The sequence below is a fragment of the Centrocercus urophasianus genome, unplaced genomic scaffold (assembly GCF_019232065.1).
Source record: "Centrocercus urophasianus isolate 14NV4802_14NV808 unplaced genomic scaffold, USGS_Curo_1.0 seq_914, whole genome shotgun sequence".
Lineage (NCBI taxonomy): Eukaryota > Metazoa > Chordata > Aves > Galliformes > Phasianidae > Centrocercus > Centrocercus urophasianus.
In genome coordinates, this window is record NW_024885549.1 from 1 (window position 1) to 20,952 (window position 20,952).

General features: G+C 40.4%; 1 protein-coding gene across 6 annotated transcripts; it reads right to left on the reverse strand.

Annotated features, from left to right (window-relative positions):
* Positions 1-6: 6 nt before the first annotated feature.
* LOC122171695 (tubulin alpha-3 chain-like) lies at positions 7-20,727 on the reverse strand. Of its 6 annotated transcripts, none has more exons than XM_042839433.1 (6): positions 20,665-20,727; positions 19,680-19,854; positions 3,837-4,059; positions 3,177-3,325; positions 1,614-2,294; positions 7-715 (listed from the first exon to the last, which is right to left on the reverse strand). In XM_042839433.1, exons 2-6 carry the CDS (start codon positions 19,695-19,697, stop codon positions 419-421), a joined length of 1,368 nt encoding a protein of 455 aa, XP_042695367.1. In that variant the 5' UTR covers positions 19,698-19,854; positions 20,665-20,727; the 3' UTR covers positions 7-418. The 6 variants fall into 6 exon arrangements, with proteins under 6 accessions (XP_042695367.1, XP_042695363.1, XP_042695364.1 ...); XM_042839429.1 differs by lacking the exon at positions 20,665-20,727 and adding an exon at positions 20,548-20,654; XM_042839430.1 differs by lacking the exon at positions 20,665-20,727 and adding an exon at positions 18,818-18,980 and having other exon boundaries at positions 19,680-20,530.
* Between the last annotated feature and the right edge of the window lie 225 nt (positions 20,728-20,952).

Consider the following 20,952-nt stretch of genomic DNA (forward strand, 5'->3'; position numbering starts at 1 on the left):
GGTTGGAAAATTTTACCTTTTGTCTGCTGAGTCTCCCCATTTTTTTTTTTTTAATTTTATTTTTTTAAGTAGCAAGTTTGGTGCTTTTAGCAAATATTCTAGTTCAGACCAAAAGTGTAATGGCACTTACCCTTACTACAGTTAGATAAACTGATAAATAGATAAATAGATAAATACAGTGTTACAGACACGTACACAAGTTTGTAATTTAATCTTTAAGTTGTGCAACACTAGATGCTACCAAAAACTGTAATTTCAAACAGTTCTTACGCAGCAACTGTGCGTGTAAACAGTAACAAAGAAAAAAATGAACAGTACAACATTTAAAACTGCATCTGAAAACAAGCAAGCAAGCGAACAGGATTCTGCAATTCATTTGTTGCTGTTACAGAACACACTTCTTATTACTTCAGCATTTTCAGTAGAAATCCTCCTCTTCATCCTCTGCTTCTACAGAGTCTATCCCAACTTCTTCATAATCTTTTTCAAGGGCAGCCAGATCTTTCCGGGCTTCGGAAAATTCTCCTTCCTCCATTCCTTCCCCAACATACCAATGTACAAAGGCACGTTTGGCATACATCAAATCGAATTTACGGTTGAGACGAGCCCATGCTTCAGCAATGGCAGTGGTATTAGTCAGCATACATACAGCTCTCTGCACCTTTGCAAGGTCGCCACCTGGCACCACAGTCGGAGGCTGGTAGTTAATGCCCACCTTCAAGAAAACAAGTGAGAACGTCTTTAATTACTGGGAAGCACTGAAGACTTATTTCTGTTAACAACAACAGTAGCCACAACTGTGAACAATTAAATAAAATTATTTTGCGCTTCATCAAAATATTTAACTAAATCCTAAATTCAGGATCTGGTCAAACTGGTCCAGCGTTAGCTACACTGGCCTAGAGATTATTTTTCCAACAGATCATAACAGCTTACTGGACTCTACAAAGAACATAAGAATCTAGGTCTTTCCAAGTCCTGAATGCATGGACAGTAGCTGGAAGGATGGACCTCTTGTCCAGAAGGTGACACTGCCAGTCAACTGAGAACAAGCAGAAGTAGCTGAACAACCTGATACTGATCTAGTAAAAAGTCTACTTACAGGAGCCTATGTTAAAATGAATCACAACGAAAAGAATAGGTTTGCTCTAGTGACAGCAGTCAGGCTCCACCTGTCCAGAAACTGATAGCGTCTACCACTTCAAGGTATCTCAAAAACATTTTTGGGAATTTACTGCACTGAATTCAATAACTTAATGTAGTGTTTCTACATTTGCTTGGGGCTTGCCTATATTCCTTCTGTACAAAGCTCCCTAGATTTTTGAAGACTTGCAGTAAAACCTGGCATTGCTTTTCAGTACTACCTGTTTGTAAATTATTTTCAGACACTCAGTATTGCCTGTTCCTACAAAAACCGTGACTGCTACTCTGTAACTTGTTTTAGAATTTTCATCCGAGTTAAAATATCATGGAATTGTATTTAAGAATATAATCTGAAACGTAAGCAGTTCAGTAACAGGAACGTTACAGTACAGCACAATGACCGCTACCTCCAAATATCATGTAATTCCTACTATTTCCAAAATCAAGCACTTCAGAAGTTATCAAAGTACCTTGAATCCAGTTGGGCACCAATCCACAAACTGAACGGTACGTTTAGTCTTGATAGTAGCGATGGCTGCGTTAACATCTTTAGGGACAACATCACCTCTGTATAACATACAGCAGGCCATGTATTTACCATGACTTGGGTCACATTTTACCATCTGGTTGGCTGGTTCAAAGCAAGCATTGGTAATTTCAGCCACGGATAACTGCTCATGGCAGGCTTTTTCAGCAGAGATGATAGGGGCATATGTTATCAAGGGGAAATGGATTCGTGGGTACGGAACAAGGTTAGTTTGAAATTCTGTCAGATCTACATTAAGGGCTCCATCAAAACGTAGTGAAGCTGTGATGGATGAAACAATCGGCCCAATTAGCCGATTTAAATTGGTATAAGTGGGACGTTCTATGTCCAGGTTGCAACGACATATATCATAAGCGGCTTCATTATCTACCATGAATGCGCAGTCTGAATGCTCCAGTGTTGCATGTGTAGTTAAAATTGAATTGTAAGGTTCCACTACAGCAGTAGAAACCTGTGGTGCTGGATAAATTGCAAATTCTAGTTTAGATTTTTTGCCATAGTCAACAGAGAGCCTTTCCATGAGCAGAGAGGTAAACCCTGAACCAGTGCCTCCTCCAAAACTGTGAAAGATAAGGAAACCTTGCAGCCCAGTGCACAGATCAGCCTATAATAGGGTGGAAAAAAGCAAGAGAGAAAACACGTATATTTATTATTACCTTTTCCAAAATCATCAACATTAAAATAAACACTCAAAAGCAATTATTTCCTAATCATTTGTTTTAAAAGGTAACTTTTTTCTTGTATATCTTTTACTTAAAACCACCACAGCACACCTTGTTCTGAATATGAGTATTTTCTCATTTGAATGTAGCATTTTCCTTTATGCATTTTTTATCCTACTAAAAGCAAGAGCAGTTGTGCACCACTGTGAAAGGTTATTAGAAATTACAGCAGGCTTGCAGCTTTTAAACTACTGTTGTACTCTATATGGCAGCAAGTATCAATTTGGTTTGGAAAAAAAGTATTTTTACAACTTCAGATAGGCAATCACTACTTCACTTTGATTCATATCATGCTACGTGAATTTCTTACATTACATCAGGTTATGGAAACCTAGAAAGACATGTGAAATTACTGAACGTCCAACCAAAATCTGAGTTTCAGGGTACTGGAAATATTTTGAATGACACATAATGGTGCGATTCAGGTTAAAAATAATGAACAAGTGCTTACAGTCTAAAGATTTTATAGCGCACTTCTGAGGTATCCTTAAAATATCTTCAAATAATGATGTTCCACATCACAAGAACTTTCAAGTTTTACTGACTGAATTTTTATTTAACTCAAGAGGGGGGAGGCATGGGACCAAGTTCCTACTTTTTTGTTTTTAATAATCTATGCATAAAATTCGTAAAAACAAACAACTCCCTCCCCCCCCCAGAAAAAAAAAAAAACAACACAAGTGTCATAACAAATTGTAACTATAGGTAGCTCTAGAGCTGTATCTTACTTATTTTAAATATTGATCTGCAGCATGAATTCTTACCACTTTGCGCGTGCGGTCTAACACTAGATCAACAATCTGTTTTCCAATGGTGTAATGGCCTCTGGCATAATTATTAGCTGCATCTTCTTTCCCAGTAATGAGCTGCTCAGGGTGGAACAACTGCCTATATGTGCCTGTACGTACTTCATCTACAAATGAAAAAATACATATTCCAACATAAAATTTATCTGCTGAGTTCTGCATGTGGTGCCTAGGGATGACATACTAAGTAAAAGGAAATGTCAAAAACCTACAGACAGCTTCCATGAACAAACGCAGCATGAAGTTGGTACAACTTCAGTGTCTTTCTTTAGGGGAAAACATCGGATGCTCACAAAGCAGTATTTGCATCCTGGAACGCGGAGGCAACTCAAGAGAACTACACTGCAGGCACAGGCATTCTGGATAGCAATTAAATGAAGCTGTGGATGTAGTGCAGTGACTTGGAAAGATTATCCAAAATCTGCAAAGAAGTTTAATGTTTTCCAAACATTATCAAACATAGACCATCATTTCATCTCTTTCAAATAACACTAACCAAAAATGTCAAAACATCATCCAGCTATACACCTTTTAGAACCCCTAGTGTTTTGAAACCACAAAAAAGTCTGAAAGGAAAGGAGTAGTTTCACATGGAAGATGTGCATCTTGCGTACGTACCGACTACCGTTGGCTCCAGGTCCACAAACACTGCTCTGGGAACACGTTTACCAGCTCCCGTCTCACTGAAGAAGGTGTTAAATGAATCATCTCTGCCTCCGATAGTTTTATCACTGAGCATGTGACCATCAGGCTGGATCCCATGTTCAAGACAATACAACTCCCAGCATGCATTGCCAATCTGCACACCAGCCTGACCAACATGGATAGATATGCACTCACGCTGCAAACAAAGAAAAGGACAATGACAACGTGAGATCTGGGGCTATCCGTCACTTAGATTTCACTCTCAAAATAACTTTCTATCTGTGGGTTATACTGTAGTGATCTTTCCCTGCTGCATTATTACCTCGGCTGCTTGAGTGACAATTAAAATGATCCAACAGTCTGCTGCTAGCATGAATCTACTCACTGCTGCTGATCTACGCTGTCAGGAAAGGAAGGCAAGAGACAGGTGTGGCTGAACCAGGACCTGCTGGTCAAATGGAAGAACAAGAAGAAAACGTACAGGCAGTGCAAACAGGTACCATGGGAAGACTACAAAGAAGCTGCAAGTCTGTGCAGGGAGGGGGTCAGGAAAGCCAAGGCTCAGCTTGGCCTAACTTTGGCAAGGGATACCAAGAAGAACAAGAAAGGCTTCTACAGGTACCTCATCCAGAAAAGGAAAGTCCAGGAATGCATACCATGCCTAGTAAGTGACACAGGCGATCTGGTAACAACAGACAAGGAGAAGGCTGAGGTACTTAACAACTTCTTTGCTTCAATCTTCTCTGATAACTGCTCGCCAAACAGCCCTCAAATGTTTGGTTTAGCAGGAGGGAACTGGGGAAGCAATGTTCCTCCCACTGTAAGCAAAGATCACGTTTTTGACCACCTGAGGAACCTGAACATCTGCCACTTTATGAGTCCCGATGAAATGCATCCCAGAGTCCTTAGGGAATTAGCTGATGTAGTCACCAAGCCACTCTCCATGACATCTGGATCAGCCTCTGGTGACTGGAAAAAGTCAACAGCACACCCACTTCTAAGAAGGATAATATGATGACCCTCAAAACTACCAACCCATCAGTCTCACCTCTGTGAGCTAAGGCACATGGAAGGCAGGGAGAACCAGCATGGCTTCACCAAGGCCAAATCCTGCTTGACCAACCTAGCAGCCTTCTATGGCAGTGTCACTGCATCAATGGACAACAGAAGAGCCACATGTATTTCCAATTTGGAGAGAAGGATGTTGTGGGGTATTGTGTCAGAGTCCTTCAATCACAGTCCTTAAATATATGGAAATATATGAAAATATATATGAAATATATGGATTTGATGAGTGGACTGTTCAATGGATGAAGAACTGGCTGCAGAATCGAGTCCAGAGAGCAGTGGCCAATGGCTCAGTGTCCGGATGAAGATCGGTGACAAGCAGCGTCCCCCAGGGATCAGTGCTGGGACTGGTACTCTTTGATACCTTCATCAGCAACATCAAAAGTGGGGTCAAGTGCACCCTCAGCAAGTTTGCTAATGACACCAAGCTGTGGGCTGCAGTTGACACACCAGAGGAACAGGATGCCATCCAGAGGGACCTAAGCAGGCTTGAGCAGTGGGTGCAGGCAAACTTCACAAAGTAAAACAAATTTAGGTTGGATAGAAGGAAACAGTTTTTTACAGCAAGGGTGGCGAAGCACTGGAACAGGCTGCCTAGAGTTGTGGTCGATGCCTCATTCCTGGAGACTTACAAGGCAAGGTGGGATCAAGCCCTGGGCAATCTAATCTAGCTGTGCTTTTCCCTAATCATTGCCGGGGAGTTTGACCAGCTGACCAACTGTAAAGATTCTAGGATTTAATGCTGAGAATGTTGGAGGATCTCAGATACCACGTGGTCACACAGGATGAATGCAGTATCATCATTCCTTACCACAGAGCACACATATCCTGTGTATAATATTCCGTTTAGTCTCTTTTTCACCTTTCTTTGGTTTTAGAAGCCTTCTTTATATAATAACCCCCTATTTCCTTGATCTGTTGACAATAATGTACTGAGTAATGTTGCAAGAATCTTTTCTGCACAAGACCTCTAAGTATGTTTTCCTTTACAATAAGCACATAACTAGTGCCAGGCAATCCATTCATATTTGGGTTCCTCTACTAAATCATCTGGGTGAGGAAGCATGGCACTTACGTTTAATCACTCAAAACCCCAATTTTATTTTACATCTGAGACTGAAACTCTTATTCTAGCTTATTATTATATACCATACATATATTATACACTATTACTGTGTATTTAGCTGATCTAGGAAAACACAGAGGTAGAGAGCGTCTTTAAAGCTTCATCAAAACTCTCATCTTCAACTACACGTTTGAATTCTCACCCTCGTGGTTCTGTCACTAGCCTTTTGCCAGTGAGGCTCACTCTGCATTTATCTGCACTTCTATTGGGTTGGCAATGAGCTTCCAACGCTTTCACACCACCCCAGGCTCTCGTTCCCCAGCGCGCAGCCCCGCGCAGTCCGGAGCGGGAGCAGAGGCTCAGACACCGCCGCACAGCCGCGCCCCTTCACGGCACGGTGGCACGCCATGGGCCGCCGGACACAGGCCTCTCCTCTGATTGGCTGCGTGCAGCCCCCAATCGTTTTAGGCACCACAAGAAATGCCGCCGCCGATGCGGTAGGCGTTCTTGTCCCTCAACCGTCGTCCTTCGCACTGCAAAGCCGGTTTCGTTGCTTTTCCACCTGTTTTGTCTCATTTACCGCCAGACAACTTCTACACATCACCTCCCTCCAACTCTCAGTTCTCATGTTAATTTCTCCACTCCCACACACGGCCTTATGCCACCGCAGGGCCGCAAGCGGCAGCACTCCGCGAGATCCGCCGCAGCACAGGTAACTCTCGACTCCCCAAACCCGCCGCGGCAAAAGCCATCCCAGGTTCCCTTCCTCTCCCCAACCCGAGTTCCCACTCCCACCATGGCGCCTCGTAAGCCTCAGCAGCTCCGACCGCACGGCACTGCACCGGAGTACGTCCGCAGCCGAAGAGACCCAACCGCCGTCAGGTAACGGTCCGGAGAGCCCTTGCGCGCTGCTTTCCCATTGGCTGTCACCCGGGCCAGAGGCGAACGGCGGCCACCGATTCGCCAGTGCGCTCTTCTCCTCACGTGGGGTGCTAACTGCCGCATGCTCGGTTGCTGGCGTGACTGAAGCGTTGGGGAGTTCCCGCGCAATTTGGGTCTGTGGAGAAAGCGTGTGGCGGGGCCGTGCGCTGCGCGGGTGCCGATGTCCTGTTTCCGCGCAGAACACGAGCGGTGGTCCTAGTCCAAAGTAACTTTTCTAAGTTACTTTGTAACTAGTACAGAACTCAGTTCTGTACTCAGAACTCAGTATTTCGTTTCCTTTTTTTTATTCTCTATGAGATTTCAGTTGTTCCAATGCAACTTCTGTGTAGGTTTTTTTTTTTTTCCCACGAGATTTTTCATAATTTGCAATCAGTTGCATTTAAAGCTACATCTGCAGCAGTAGACTGAGGCTAATGCCTGGCTCCTGCCATTGTTTCCTGAAGGAGAAGCAGTTTGTACCTGCATGTGGAAGCTGTTATTTTCTGTCCGGATGGTCTTTTCTGAGCTGTACTCAAGAGCCCAGCAGTAGGGTCTTTACAGTTTTAAATTCCTGTTGGTTTTTTACAAGGCAATCTGTAGTGTTACGGAAGATTTAGCTAAGGGAGATCTTGGCAATATTTGCCTCCGTTTGCACGTGATTTGAATTTAAATGCATGCATTACTGCACGGGCTGTGAGTTTGGCTGGATTACTGACAGCTCTTTGGAACCAAACAGTTCAGCTTGAAGGGAACCACAATGACCACAGAGCTCTGCTGCCCAAAACCCACCCAAACAAATGAACAAAAATACACACAAAAAAAACCCACCCACAAGCAGAATTGTATTGTCTGCTAACAACAAGAACTGTGAAAAGTAAGACATAGAAATTTCTGTTATTTCATTGAAGCTAGTGGAGTGATGTTAATTAATGTTAAGCGTTGGCCTACCTCAATCTGATGCATTTCTAATTGCCACCATTACATTCTCATTAAAAGCAATTAGCTTGTTAAGCTGTTCACTTTTAAATTTCTCTTGAGGCGTTGCTTTCTCTTTCTTTAGGTGGGGATGAATGACTATTTTAGAGGCGAATTATTGAAGACTTTCGCTATCTTGTCTTTACGTTCCTGCCTAACATTACTACAATAATTAAATTATATGGCTGACTTTATAATATAAATTATAATATCACTGATAGATTTGAATGTGTTCAGCTCTTCCTGTTACTCTCTTTATGCATGTCAAACTTTTACATAATTTTAGTTACAGAATTTGTGGTGCTTCTTAACCTTTCTAGCCTGATTAAGTCACGTGAGCTCTGGATGCCTTTCCACCTCTACCTTCTTCATGGACATAAATCTTTATTAATTATCATAGACATATGACAATGACTGAGGTTGAAAAAACAAACAAAAAAGCCTCTGAGGTAGGACCATCATTTGGTAATGATGGAAGAACGTTAAGCACCAACAAAGGGAGAAATGAGAGCAAGCATCATTGTCTACTACTTTCATTTTAGGAAACGACTTTAAGGGAAAGGAAGTTCTGAAAGTACTGGCTGTAGTACAGGGCCTCTAAGAGCTCTATGGTCTATACCTGGTCTACGACCAGCTATTCAGCCTCTTGTGTGTGTTCATCAAGAGAAAATTACAATAAAATTTCCATGAAAAATTAGAAAAATAAGGGCTGACTCATTGCTTGCCTCAGATGATTAATCAGCGGTTCAGGCCGTGATTCAGCAGTCCCCGTACAGTAGCTCTGGATACTCTCATAGAACAGTCACTGAAAGGGTAAGTGCAAAGATTGTGCTTTTTGTTCCATGAATACAAAGTAATGGATTTTTTTTTTTTTTGTACACGAGCATATTCTGAAAACAAATCGTAAGTATTTTTCCTTCATAAGTATCCAGCTCCTCATGAAAAGAAACACTTTTGCTAGACATAAAGCTTATTATATTAAAAAAAAACCCAAAACTTAATGAGGACCAGGCTGCTGTGGTGGTTTTTTTTGTTGTTTTACCCCCCCGCACTGGTTGTAGTTGTTAAGAGCTTGATTCTTGATATGGTCTTGGCCTTCATAAAATGATTTTTTTTTTTTTTTTTAATTTAGTTAGGGAATAATGTGGAATCCACAGCTATTAATTTTAAACTTCTCAGGAGCTATACTTCATGTGTGTGTATATATATATATATATATATATATATATATATATATGTATATCTTACTTCAGCAAACAGGGGCATTTTGGCAACTAGGGAAATATACACTAAATTCCATTACCTCCTTAGAAATCCATAATGATTCCTTGCATTTCTTCTTATATTTTAAGAAATAGTGAGTTAACTGAAGGAATCCAAAATACGTGGCTTAACAAGCTGATGCACTTTTATGGAGCTAGTTTCTTAGCCTCGAGGAAAACGTGCTGTGATGCTTTGAGTTTGTTAGACAAAGAATTAACAAGACATGGGCAGTGGAATAATGTGCCCTGGTAGCTGGTTACAGTCCTGGAAGTCTGACAAAAAAGCAGGAAAGCAGAGGTACAAGCAAATGAATTGTCAGGTTTTTGCACAGTTTATGTAAAACAAACTTTCAGGTTTAGATGTAAGCTGGAGAAACAATTCCTGACTACGAATGAGAGATTTAACTTTGTTTCCTTTTTCAAGCTAAAATTCCATTGGCAAGGGACCCAATTCAACGGCTAGCCAAGCTACATCACTGCTTGTTTTAAAAAATAATGCATATTTTGCAGAGTGGCTGAGTTAAAAAATGATTATGAAACTAACCACCAGTATTGTTTTCTCTTAACTAGATGATGGTTCAGTGTTCCAAAGCCAAATAAAAAAACTTAACTGAGTTAGTGGCAAGTTGTACAGTGACTTGAGTTTCTGAGTTTCTCGGTGGTGCTTTTTTTTAATTATTATTTTTTTGCTTTTCACAAGGTATAAGCAGGCTTTGGATATTGTTCTTTCTTGGAGTGTAGCATGGTCTGCAAGTGAGGTTCTGCAATCATGAACTTTAGCATCTTTAATTCCAAAGACAAAGCTATTAGCCATCTTTGTCCCCTGCATTAAAAGCTTCTGAATTATCGTTTTGAGTATAGCAGTGATTCAGTTATTACACTGACTACAAACTTCACAAAAAAGTCTTTGTATCCAATTATACTGATGGGGTGATTTAAAGAGGCCTGTACAGTTCTGCTAATGCTGCCTGTTAATTATGGAGAAAATAATGGCAGAAAATGACAATGTTAATTTATTGAACATTATAATGTGAGTCAAGGGTTAGTGTAGATTTTTTTTCCCCAGTTTTAATTATTTACTAGCTATACTTGTTAATCTGAAACATACAGGTTTTATCTTATTCAGTATCTTATCTTCTTGAATGTAATAAAACTTACATGCTAAACCAAATTTTCAGGTTGGTGTAGTCTCATGCTTTTTACACTTACAGTTGTCTGCAAATGAAAGTCAAAGAACCTGCTGATTCTCTAGTAAGTGTACAGAAAAGGGGAGCAAAACTAAGACTGTTCAGCTGACCTCAAGAGTACTTTTAAGTTACCCAGAGAATATTGGTGAGCATGCCAAACTTCAGTATCTGTACTTGCTGGGTAAAGTATATTTTGTAACTGTAGATTGTAATTACTAACTCTTCCTGCTTCCAAACAACTTCAAATTTAAAAAAAAAAAAAAAAAAAAAAAGGTTAGTTGTAACATTATGACTGAGAGTTCAAATGCTATTAACTTTTAAATAGCTGTAAGTTACTTTGACCTGGACCTCCTTTTTACCATTTTTGCTGAACAATGACCAGGACCTCAATTAACTCTCACATGCAGATCATATCTTCTCCTTACCAGCAAACAGTAGCAGGTTGTCAATTGTTTATCTCCAGGATTAAAGCTAAACAACCCTTACTAGCTTCCTGCCAAAATCCTCCTTTATAAAGATATAAGAAAATACATGTCTCTGGACTAATACAGATTATAGGTACCAAAATGAATGCTAAGTAATTCGGTTCTGTTTACACTTCTAGCTAAAGGATGGATCTGAACTAATGGCAAACAGCAGCCACCCTCTCTTCAGAAGGCTGTTACTGTGAGTTTTGTCTTGTACTTTTACTACTTTTCTCTGTCTCAAAATACAACACGTGGCATGATGGTGGCCATGCACACAAGGAAGAGAGTTTTCCTAACCCGTGTAGGTACAGCTACTTCATCTTTCCTTGCCAAGATAGCATCACTACTGTTTGTTTTAAAAACAGCATCACATTACAGATTGTTCTTCAGTAGCCAAAATACAGATGTATGTGCTTTGACTATCAGACAAGAAAAATTAACCTGTGTTTTTGTAAGTATCCAGAAAATAGAAACAGGAATATATTTAGGAGACTAAACACTAAAGGTAGGATTGTCAATGCCTACTGGGGCTGAAAGCATCACTACTTAAAACGCAAACAGTTCTACATTACACAGGTCAGAATACAGCTTAAACCTAATGAACTATTTAAGTACTTACAGCCAACTCTTTAGGTAGTGATGATCACAGCTCAGGAGACAGCAGTCTCAAGCAGCCACTGCAATCAGAACTAGTTTTAAAAGTGAAAGAAAGTCTACTGCAAAGTCAGTGATCCAGCTAGCTAAGCATTACAAGCATTATATAGCCAGTGTATTAGGGAAACCCTAAATCTTTCCATAGAAGGCAACACCAGAAGGGCCTTCCACAGGAAGGCTGCCTCTGCAAAATAAAGCCTTTTGTAATCAAGCCATTTCAGAACTTCTGATCTCGCTGCAAAGTCTTGCTAGAAAGCCAACCATTACTTATTTTAATAACAAAAAATAGGATTTAGTAAGTTTCTTGAGCTATCTTAACTCCCATTTCAATATAGGCATCAAGCTTTGTTCCAACTGTTACCACTATGTTCTTTTTGCATTATGAATATTAATATTAATGAGAATGTTAATATTAATGAACAACAATATTAATGAGATCCATCTCCTGCAGTAAAGAACTTAAAAAGATACAGCATTTATTCCATTATTCTACATAGGTTGCTCTGAAAGTAATGCCTCCTATTTATTTCCACGGAAACTACATCAGCTATGAAGAACACAATAACAGTATTGCACAGAATTATCAGCTACAAAACACTTTTTCAACACTGTCACCACCACTCACTATGCATTTTCGCCAGCAATAAGAGCCTGCATGCCACGCTTGCAAAAATCTGCATGGCTATCCAGAACTCAGCTGGTCTTTCACAAATCTGTTGCCACTGCTGAAATGCACCACCCACTGCCTCAATGTGCTGATATCCACTGTTTGGTTTCCATAAACACTCAGTGAGCATAATGGATGTCAATGGGTACCATTATTTCCCCATATGGAGCAATTCAATTCCATACCTTTGCTTCATCCGCACTTCCATATCAGACACCATTCTGTCAGACTGCCCCTCTGCTACCACATGTCCCATGGCAACAAAAATCTAATGGAACACTGGTTCAGCCTCTACTGCTGCACCACCGACATCCACCTCTGGCACCATGGGCCAAAATAAAATTGCAGGCATTACTTTCAGGGGAACCCTCATATAATTCCAGAAATAGAGTTTACCTTGAGTCAGTTTTGGGAATTCTCTAGTAACAGCAACTGTTTGTGTCAAGGTAGGATTTCCTTTGAGAAGGATAATACCAAACAGCTTTGTCTAATAACTTTTTAATTAAGCATATTCTGGTCATCTTGACTAGGATTTGCATATTTGAGTTCTTCTACATAGAGGCTGCACAGGTACATTTCAAATACTTGAAAATATACAAAACAAAGCAATATGCATTGCTACTGTGAAATACTTGACTATTCCCAATGTTTCAAACACAGCTGATTCTGAATGAAAACCCATCCACGTGTGAAACTGCCTAGAATTGCAACAATTGCAAGCAAACAACCTGCCTGGAGGAGGTCATTTCCCAAGCTCTAATCTTAAAACCCACATGTCAAGATTCAGCCTAGTAGGGCTACCTCAGTTATTAGTTGTGACACCGCTATCTAGTTTTCTTCATCTTAGGCTACTGTCACTCTGAAGAAACTTGTCATTGTTTAAAATCAAGGCTACTTGGAGTTTTGTGTTACACTGTTTCTGCAAATGAAGTGTATTCTTAGTATTCCTTCCACTGAAGACATGTACAACAAATGACAGATGCCAGACTTCCAGGATATCCTCAGTATCTGCTTTCTAGATGCAGTACTTTCTTCGATATTTAAGCTGAACCGTTAGAAAGCTTTGCGTCTACACTCGTCAGAGCAACTAATCTTTCTTTCCTCATCTCTCATAAAAGACAATGTTTTGAAGTTAGACACCATTTGTCCTAAGTTGGCAGTTTCCACTGGAGAAGGGATTACCGATACCCGCTGTGAAATTTAGTCTTGCTGTACAATGCTACAAAGGACTCTGCTATTGGATATCAGTACATTTAAATTTCAGTCTATGTCAACTGATGATTACTGAGTAACTGCTGATCTAACCAAGAGAAGTTGTTCCACCTGCTAAAAACAATGTTCTACTTAAAAGGGCTGTCCTTCCAGCGTAATAGTTTCTGAAGGTCTCCTGAGTTTAGCTAGGCAACAGATTGAATCAGTTATACAGAATCTTTGTCAGGAGCACCCAGTTCAATAAGTCCATTCTGGTGACAAGATCATTTGTAAATTTAAGGTTACGTGACTACGAAGCAAGCAGCCATGAAAAGAACACATTTTTACAATAGATGTTAGCTTATCAAATGTTACTGAACTACTTAGTCATTCTCAGGCTTGCATGTATTTCTTTAAATAAGTACTCCACTTCTAGCATGACAGTATTTCAGATGCTGCTCTGATCACAAGACATAGTTTGATCTTGAGCCAGCACAGTCCTGCTTATGCTAGCTGCTGCTTTAGACACTAATAGCTTCATGTCATTCAAAGATCAGATTGTTTTCATGCAATTGGTACTTCCCCCCTCCCCCAGCATTCACAGCTCTTAATGAATATGGGTTTGGGCGTAACATTACAGCTTGCTTTTCCTGCTGTCCCCTTTCCTTCTGTCTGTTTTAGCAGAGTGACCTTGCCACCACCAGAGTATTTACTCGCAAGCCTAATTTACTACTGTCAAGGAAGAGTCAGCTTCTTCCTTATGCTGGAAGTATACAATAATATATTGTCTTTGTTCCCTTTTACTATTGGGGAACTCAGATCTAGAAAGAATCTTGGGTGAGAATTCTAGCTCTATGCAAGTCTTTTTTCACTATGTTTAAGTGAACGTTTGATAAGAGTATTTAACAACTGGTAGTTAGTCTAAGTAATTAAGTGATTAAGGCAAATTATCTAGACAGGAACAATATCAACAATTACATGCTGATGTTCAGCTTAAGATGACTCAAGAGCTATTGTCTTTGGCTAGAGCTCTAACAAGCAGTATCCAGTACTGGAGCTCTGATTCTCCCTTCTGCAGGTGAGCTGTTAAACGTGCTTACTCTGAATCCATGTTAACGTTACACTGGGAGTCAGTGATTTAAGTTACCAGCACAGTTTACAATGCTCATCTTCCATCATATGACGATTCATTTAATTACTAGAAATTCAGCTTATTTTTTTTAAAGGGTAGAACCATACACAGTATATTAAATCACAACAGTGGACTCCATTTAGAAAAACCTTTCAAGTTCACACCGTTCGTTACGTTACAAGACATTATTTTATATATGCTCTGAAAATCTTCTTAGAATTTTGAACTTACGCTTCAAATGCTGGAAGGTAAGAGTATACAGAAGTGCTGCTCAAATTATAAATAAATGGTAGATGTTTGTTCATATCTGTTGTTGCCCAGCTGCTGAAGAAGGTGTTTAATAACCCCTGGTCTGCACCTGAAAGAGAATGCATTAGTAGGCGACAAGCATTATTCAAATGCTTTAGAGTCTTCTCAATCTACTCCACCAATCCTTCCTAATTAAGGAGCTGATAATGTAGTTTGGCAGGTACAGTAGGCATTTGGCAGCGAGCACTACAGTTTGTTTGTAAACAATCCTGTAAGCCTTGCAGTCTTTGAAAATTTGAAAAAAATGCAAACAATGAAAAAGGTAGTGTGTGAGGTTACTTTTCTTACCTAAAAGACCATGAGTTGCTCACAAACCCTGCCATTCAGTCTTTTGCAGTGCAGCTTCAAGCAATGTAAGGCAGCAGAAAAAAGGATTTGACAACTGGGTCCTGTAGATCTTCAGGAAAGCTGTAGTTCAGATGTTCAAGTGACCACCGTTAGTTTCATTACCTATGCTTACAGATACATGACCAAGGCCTTGGGGCTGGACTCAAGGTTATCAGTGGTCTTTTACACCTGCAACCTCAGGCATACCTAGCTACATTGTAATCTGGCAAGGAAAGCACATTCTGTCTCAGTGGCAGCACTAATAAAACTTAAATCCACGCAATAGAAGTTCCTAGCTCTGCCATACAAAGCCACCAATTAACCCTTACGTGAGGACAGCCGTGTACATCATGACCAAAGGTACAGCATTGGAATGGCTCACCTATCAGTTTGCAAGCAGAAGTTGTAATGAAGTCAATGAGTTTGAAGTTGTTTGGTATGCCAGTAGTAGGGTAGTTAAAAACATAGCTCCTGCCCCAAAGTAGGTCATTTGACAAGGAGCTACTGAGAAGTAAAAACTACATATTTATTGCAGGGAATATACTTAGATTAAGTATATCCAACAATTTCAGCTGTACTTTCTCTCACAAATCAAACTTGTGAGGGATTTTTCAATCTCATTTGCTGTTTTCACCTACAACTGCATTCACAAGTAGCACTGCTAAACAGCAGAGACATAGCAAAACACATAAATAAAACATATACCATCCCTTAATCTTTTCTTTTCTGAAGCACTCAGTTTCTGCTGACTCAGGAAAAGATGATTTTGTTTTGCTTTTTTTTTTTTTTTTTTTTTTTTTTTTAAATTGCCTACAATTAAGTACAGGGTAGTACTAAAGTTTACATCCTCAGTGTGGTTTGAGAAAAATCTGCTTTTTGTGATTAAAATATCTATATTGATCATGCACTTAGACTTACAGGAGATACAGTGACAAACAAGTTCTAAGTGTCCTGTTACAGCAGTCAGTATATGTGAAGATTGGAGAGCAAGACACTGCCTACAGACTCAGATCAGTAATTTCAAACCTTTGACTTTCCTCTCAACCCCTAAAAATGCAAAGCACTTTTGAACAAGTTCCCTATTGCAAGAGAGCAAAGTCAAAGGAACTGGACAAGTTCCCTGGTCTTTACTCAGTTATATAACATTTGAACTTCTGATTTAGCATATGCATTCGTAACACTAGGTTCTAAACCAAACTAAGCCTTGGAGGCCCTCTCAGAAGAGGTAGCTTGTGACTAAAGGGTAGCAACAGTGTATTTAACTTACTCTACATGACTTTATCACTCAGACTTGCTCCACACACTCAGCTTTTTTTTTTTTTTTTTTTTTTTTCAGTTTGCATGCATTTGTGCCAAAGCGGCCACTGAAATCAAAGTTTAGCTGTCCTAGCTTGGACTTCAGCGGTAGTCTTCTACAAATCGGCCCTTAAACATAAGGTAAGAGAGTCAGGCAGTATTTATATTCTCCACATATCTACAGGCAGTTCTGCTGCATGTCTTTTTATGAAAAAACAACTGTTTCAGATCCCAGAGTAAAAAGTCAGACTATTCTGCAGTAATATCAGTTGTTAAGGTATCAATACTATCAGAACTCTTTTAAAACCAGACTTTTTCCTCCACTAGTTCCTTATTCTCTGTTTGAGTTTCACTTTTCTAGATAAAGCAGTTGTTCTCTGTAAAGTAGCTGTCATTCTACTATTCTTAGACTAAAGTATTATACATAAGAGCCATCTGTCTACTGTAGTTTATAACCACAAAATACATTAGAAGGTATTATATTTCCTAGTTCATACTCCTGCAGATAGGGTGTATAAAGCTTGATTTCAATAACTTGTAGATTATGAAATTTGCATTCCTGTGCCCTGTTAAGGGCAGTGACTTCTCAGATTTTCACTTACAAGAAGTTTCCTGTAAACTTTTACTAATGTCTAAGTCAATTGAAATTTAAATACTCTTTCTCCCCAAGTTCACAAGCTCAACACATCTCACGCAAGTAGTAATAGTCTCCACCATCTCATTACTCAGGTAAAACCTGAATAAGTTCAACAGCCAAATAATAAATTACAATTCTAAAAGATGGCAAATGATTAACCCACCATTTTTCCACTAAGAGCTATAACAACTGCAGCATGTAGACAACATCAAGGATGTTACATCATTACGTGGCTCTAGCTCTGAAGTCAAAAAGAACATTGTAGAAGCAGCTGTACTCTCTTCAATGACAAGGGCCTTACACCTAGAAGATGGCAATTACTAGGAGTCGAGCACAAGGCTCAGAGAGGACAAATCTCAGATGTACCTGGAACTCTTCAGTCAGCTTCCTCTTTTTTAAATGCAACAATTCAGTACCATCTTACAGCTCTTGGCACACAGAACCATAGAATGGCTTGGATTGGAAGGGACCCCAAGGATCATCAAATTCCAACCCCCCAGCCACAAAAAGAAGGGCCACCAACCTCCAGATCTAGTGCTAGACCATGCTGCCCAGGGCCCCATCCAGCCTGGTCTTGAACACCTCCAGGGACAGGACCTGGAGCACCCACAGCCTCTCTGGGCAGCCTGATCCAGCACCTTATCACTCTCTGTGAAGAACTTCCCCTTGACATCCAATCTAAAACTTCCCTCATTGAGCTTAAAACCATTCCCCCTTGTCCTAGCACTATCTACTCAACACTTCCCCACATCCAGAAGACCAATTAACCTCCAATGTCTGAAAGCACTCCTAGAGCTATCAACTACTGCCTTGTTAGTCATGAGGTACAGACAGATCTCTTTGTTACAGCATCTCTTTTGTTACTAATTTTCACTAGGTTATTTACAGTAAGCATCCAGCTGAGACCTATGCTCTCTAGGAGGCTGCACATAGGAACCCATGAATTAACAGAGATAATTCTGTGAAGTAGGAGTGACATCTAGAATTTTTATCCCTTACAAGTACAATTTAACAGTCTTATTACACAGTTTTCTGCAGCACTTTTTGTAAAACTTTATTTCACCCCATAGTAGATAGATAATTAAATTTAGCAACTGAGACAAGTCTGGTTTTTTAGAAGCCTTTAACTACAACAGACTTCAAGGAATATGTGCATTTACTGCAATGGTTATAGATTGCCAAGACTAACAGGACATCAGAAGTTGGATTTTCAAGCTTAAATTTGGTACAGTGACTAATCGTTAATGACCTACATCTATAACGGACAGCAGCTGATGCTACGCACACCACACTGGGGAAAAGTCTGGTCACCATCCTATAAAGATAAGAAGCTATCACATGCATATCAAGAGACTCTCACACCTTCAAGTATGTTAAGATTCTCCGAAGCTATAACTCAGGTTGTTCAGTACTACATTTTTTCATCAATTTCCGTTCGCACAGCCTTGAGTACCAGAGACCTCAGAAGAGCTGAATTTAAAGTATAGTACTGCTGTTCAATTTGTTCATGCATTTACAGTACTGTTACATGTCAAAGCTTAGTGTTCTGTGATTCTGCATTGCTAATGCTTATAGAAGCTACTCTCATTTGTCATTCCAGGAAAACTGAAGAAAGTAGTTCTATTATATACTGGAATATTCATCTTTCACTATGATAATGCGATTTTGTGCAATTACATTGGAGTTCAGAATTCCATCATACACAACCCCTGTGAAACATATCTAGTTCCTGTGCCATCCCAACCACCATTACTATTTTGGCCTAGCTTATATTGGAATACAAATTAATACATACCATCAAAGCTGCCTTTCTCTGGGGCAAACTGTAACAGCTGATTGTATGTTTCAATGGAAGGTCGGTGAACAAAAACTCCAGAATTAAAACAATCAGGCCAGCCTGGATCTGGTGCTGCAGACAACTCTTCTCTCTCAAAAACCTCATCGATATTTGACAAAACCTAGTTGCAGGGGGGGCAAAAAATTGCTTTCTGGTTTCTAGGGTAGGAACTGGGGGTATCTTTTTTAATGGATTTTTGACATCCATCTTAAGACATGAAAGAAAATTCTCATATTGATGCTTGTCTTATGGAAGATGATACTTTATGGAGACAGTGCCCACAGACTACATGTTAAAGGGAGTCATTTAGGAATAAGTGTTGTATAATCAATAGATATCAAGATGTTATAATCACAATACAGTCAAGAGAGTTAGGCAAAGTAGACAACGATCACAAAAAGAGAATAGGTGGAAGAGCTTACCCTTCGGCTGAGCTCACCACAAAACACCAAGAGAGGCGATCTCCAGAAGAGATCCTTCCCCTCTGGTAGCCAGCTCTTCAATAGGTCTAGGAGGGGTGCAGCCTGGCTCCACCCCTTCTGGCAGCACAGGTGAATTAATTGCCTTCACCTGTGCTCCTCTGGCTGACTCATGGCTCGCCTCAGGTGATCAATCAGAGGTTCAGGCCGTGACTCAGCAGTTCCCATACAAGTGTACGTACATTTTTAGATAGTTAGTCTAAACAGCAAAAATAGCTCCATTATCCCTCCTTCCCCTCAAAAGGAATAAAACCAAAATCACCAAAAAAAAGTAATAATCCAACCAACCAACAACCCTCACATCTCGTCTCCAGGTATCTCTTTGTGACACGACCACTTACCATTGTGTCTGCATCCATGAAAACACATTTTGAAAACTGTGTCAGTTCCCACCAGTGAAGCTTAGTTAATGTGATACCCAGCTCAGGTCTTCTCAGTAATGCTGAACGCGTTGAGTCCCCACTATCCAGGATGTCTACCAAAATGACTTCATCAAATACCTTCTGTAGTATGTTCCTGTGGAGAGATAAGTTGCCAAGATTTATGTGGTTCCAGTATTAGACTACTTAACAGATTCCATGAACAGAAGTAAAGCAACAGGGAACCTGTCAGTATTCCTTAAGCCATCAGAAAATTGACTACACCTGTGGGAATCCATAACCTTGCATATAAGTCTCAAGGTTTCTATCTGTAACAAAGAACTAGCTAATAGAACTCTAATCACTTGAAAAGGCAGTTATGCAATAACGCCATTCTGAATGTGCGACCACTAGAGCCATGTGATTAGACCCACTTGAAAAAATGTCTTTATCCAAAAAGCTTTAAGAGCTCACTTAATTGTGGCTCTGCGTACAGTAGCGTTTTTGCCTAGTATCATGTTTGCCTTGAGGTTGATTCTTAAGTTTTCAGGAAGCATAAGATTTCTTTCCCCAGGACAGATATCCAAGCTTTGCTTTGCCATCACTGCTTAATTCAATAGAAGTTTACACAGCTTAAAAATTTGAAGCATCTGTAAAGCAATTACCTATTCTATATAGCATCTGGAACGCTACACAATTATGAGTACAATCTGAGACGCAGAGCTTGTAAATGAGTTTCAGAACTCTGCTTTGCAAGATGTCTTTACATTGACAGTTTAGTATAGACAGGTACATCTGAATTTAAGGTGCAAGTTGTAGATAGAGAGTATGAAACTCAAGCTCCACTTACATCACCAGAAAGGCAGGTGTTATAAGGTCACAGTACTGTGTTGCACTAATACAGTATGCACACCCGTGCATACCGTATAGTATACGTATATATATACAATATATATGTATACAATACCGTATACCATAGCCCGTGCCGGAGCCCGCCCCGCCCGCGGGTGCAGCCCCGCCAGGCCGCGTGCCTTCCATGGCCCGGCGGCGGCAGCTCCCGGTCCGGCCCGGCCCAAGCGGCGCTGCGGGAGGAAGGGGGCGGGCCCCGCTGCCCGGGCGACGGTGATGAGCAGCGCGGCTCCGCCAATAGCAGAGCGCGGCGCGGAAGGCGGCCGCGCCACTCTACCCCCGCCTCCGCGCCGCGCTGTGAGCGCGCCCCCTTGCGGTGGAGAAGTGGCAGTGCTTCAAGGGGAGA

Bases quoted from the DNA above. Each gene is read 5' to 3' on its own strand.
- LOC122171695 (XM_042839429.1), bottom strand. From the start codon at position 20,618: ATGCACGGGTGTGCATACTGTATTAGTGCAACACAGTACTGTGACCTT. The intron at 4,060-19,679 runs GTAAGTGGTCGT...CTTTGTTTGCAG, and splicing joins TCATGGATGCAGACACAATG to CGTGAGTGCATATCTATCCA. The intron at 2,295-3,176 runs GTAAGAATTCAT...ACCCTATTATAG, and splicing joins TAGACCGCACGCGCAAAGTG to GCTGATCTGTGCACTGGGCT.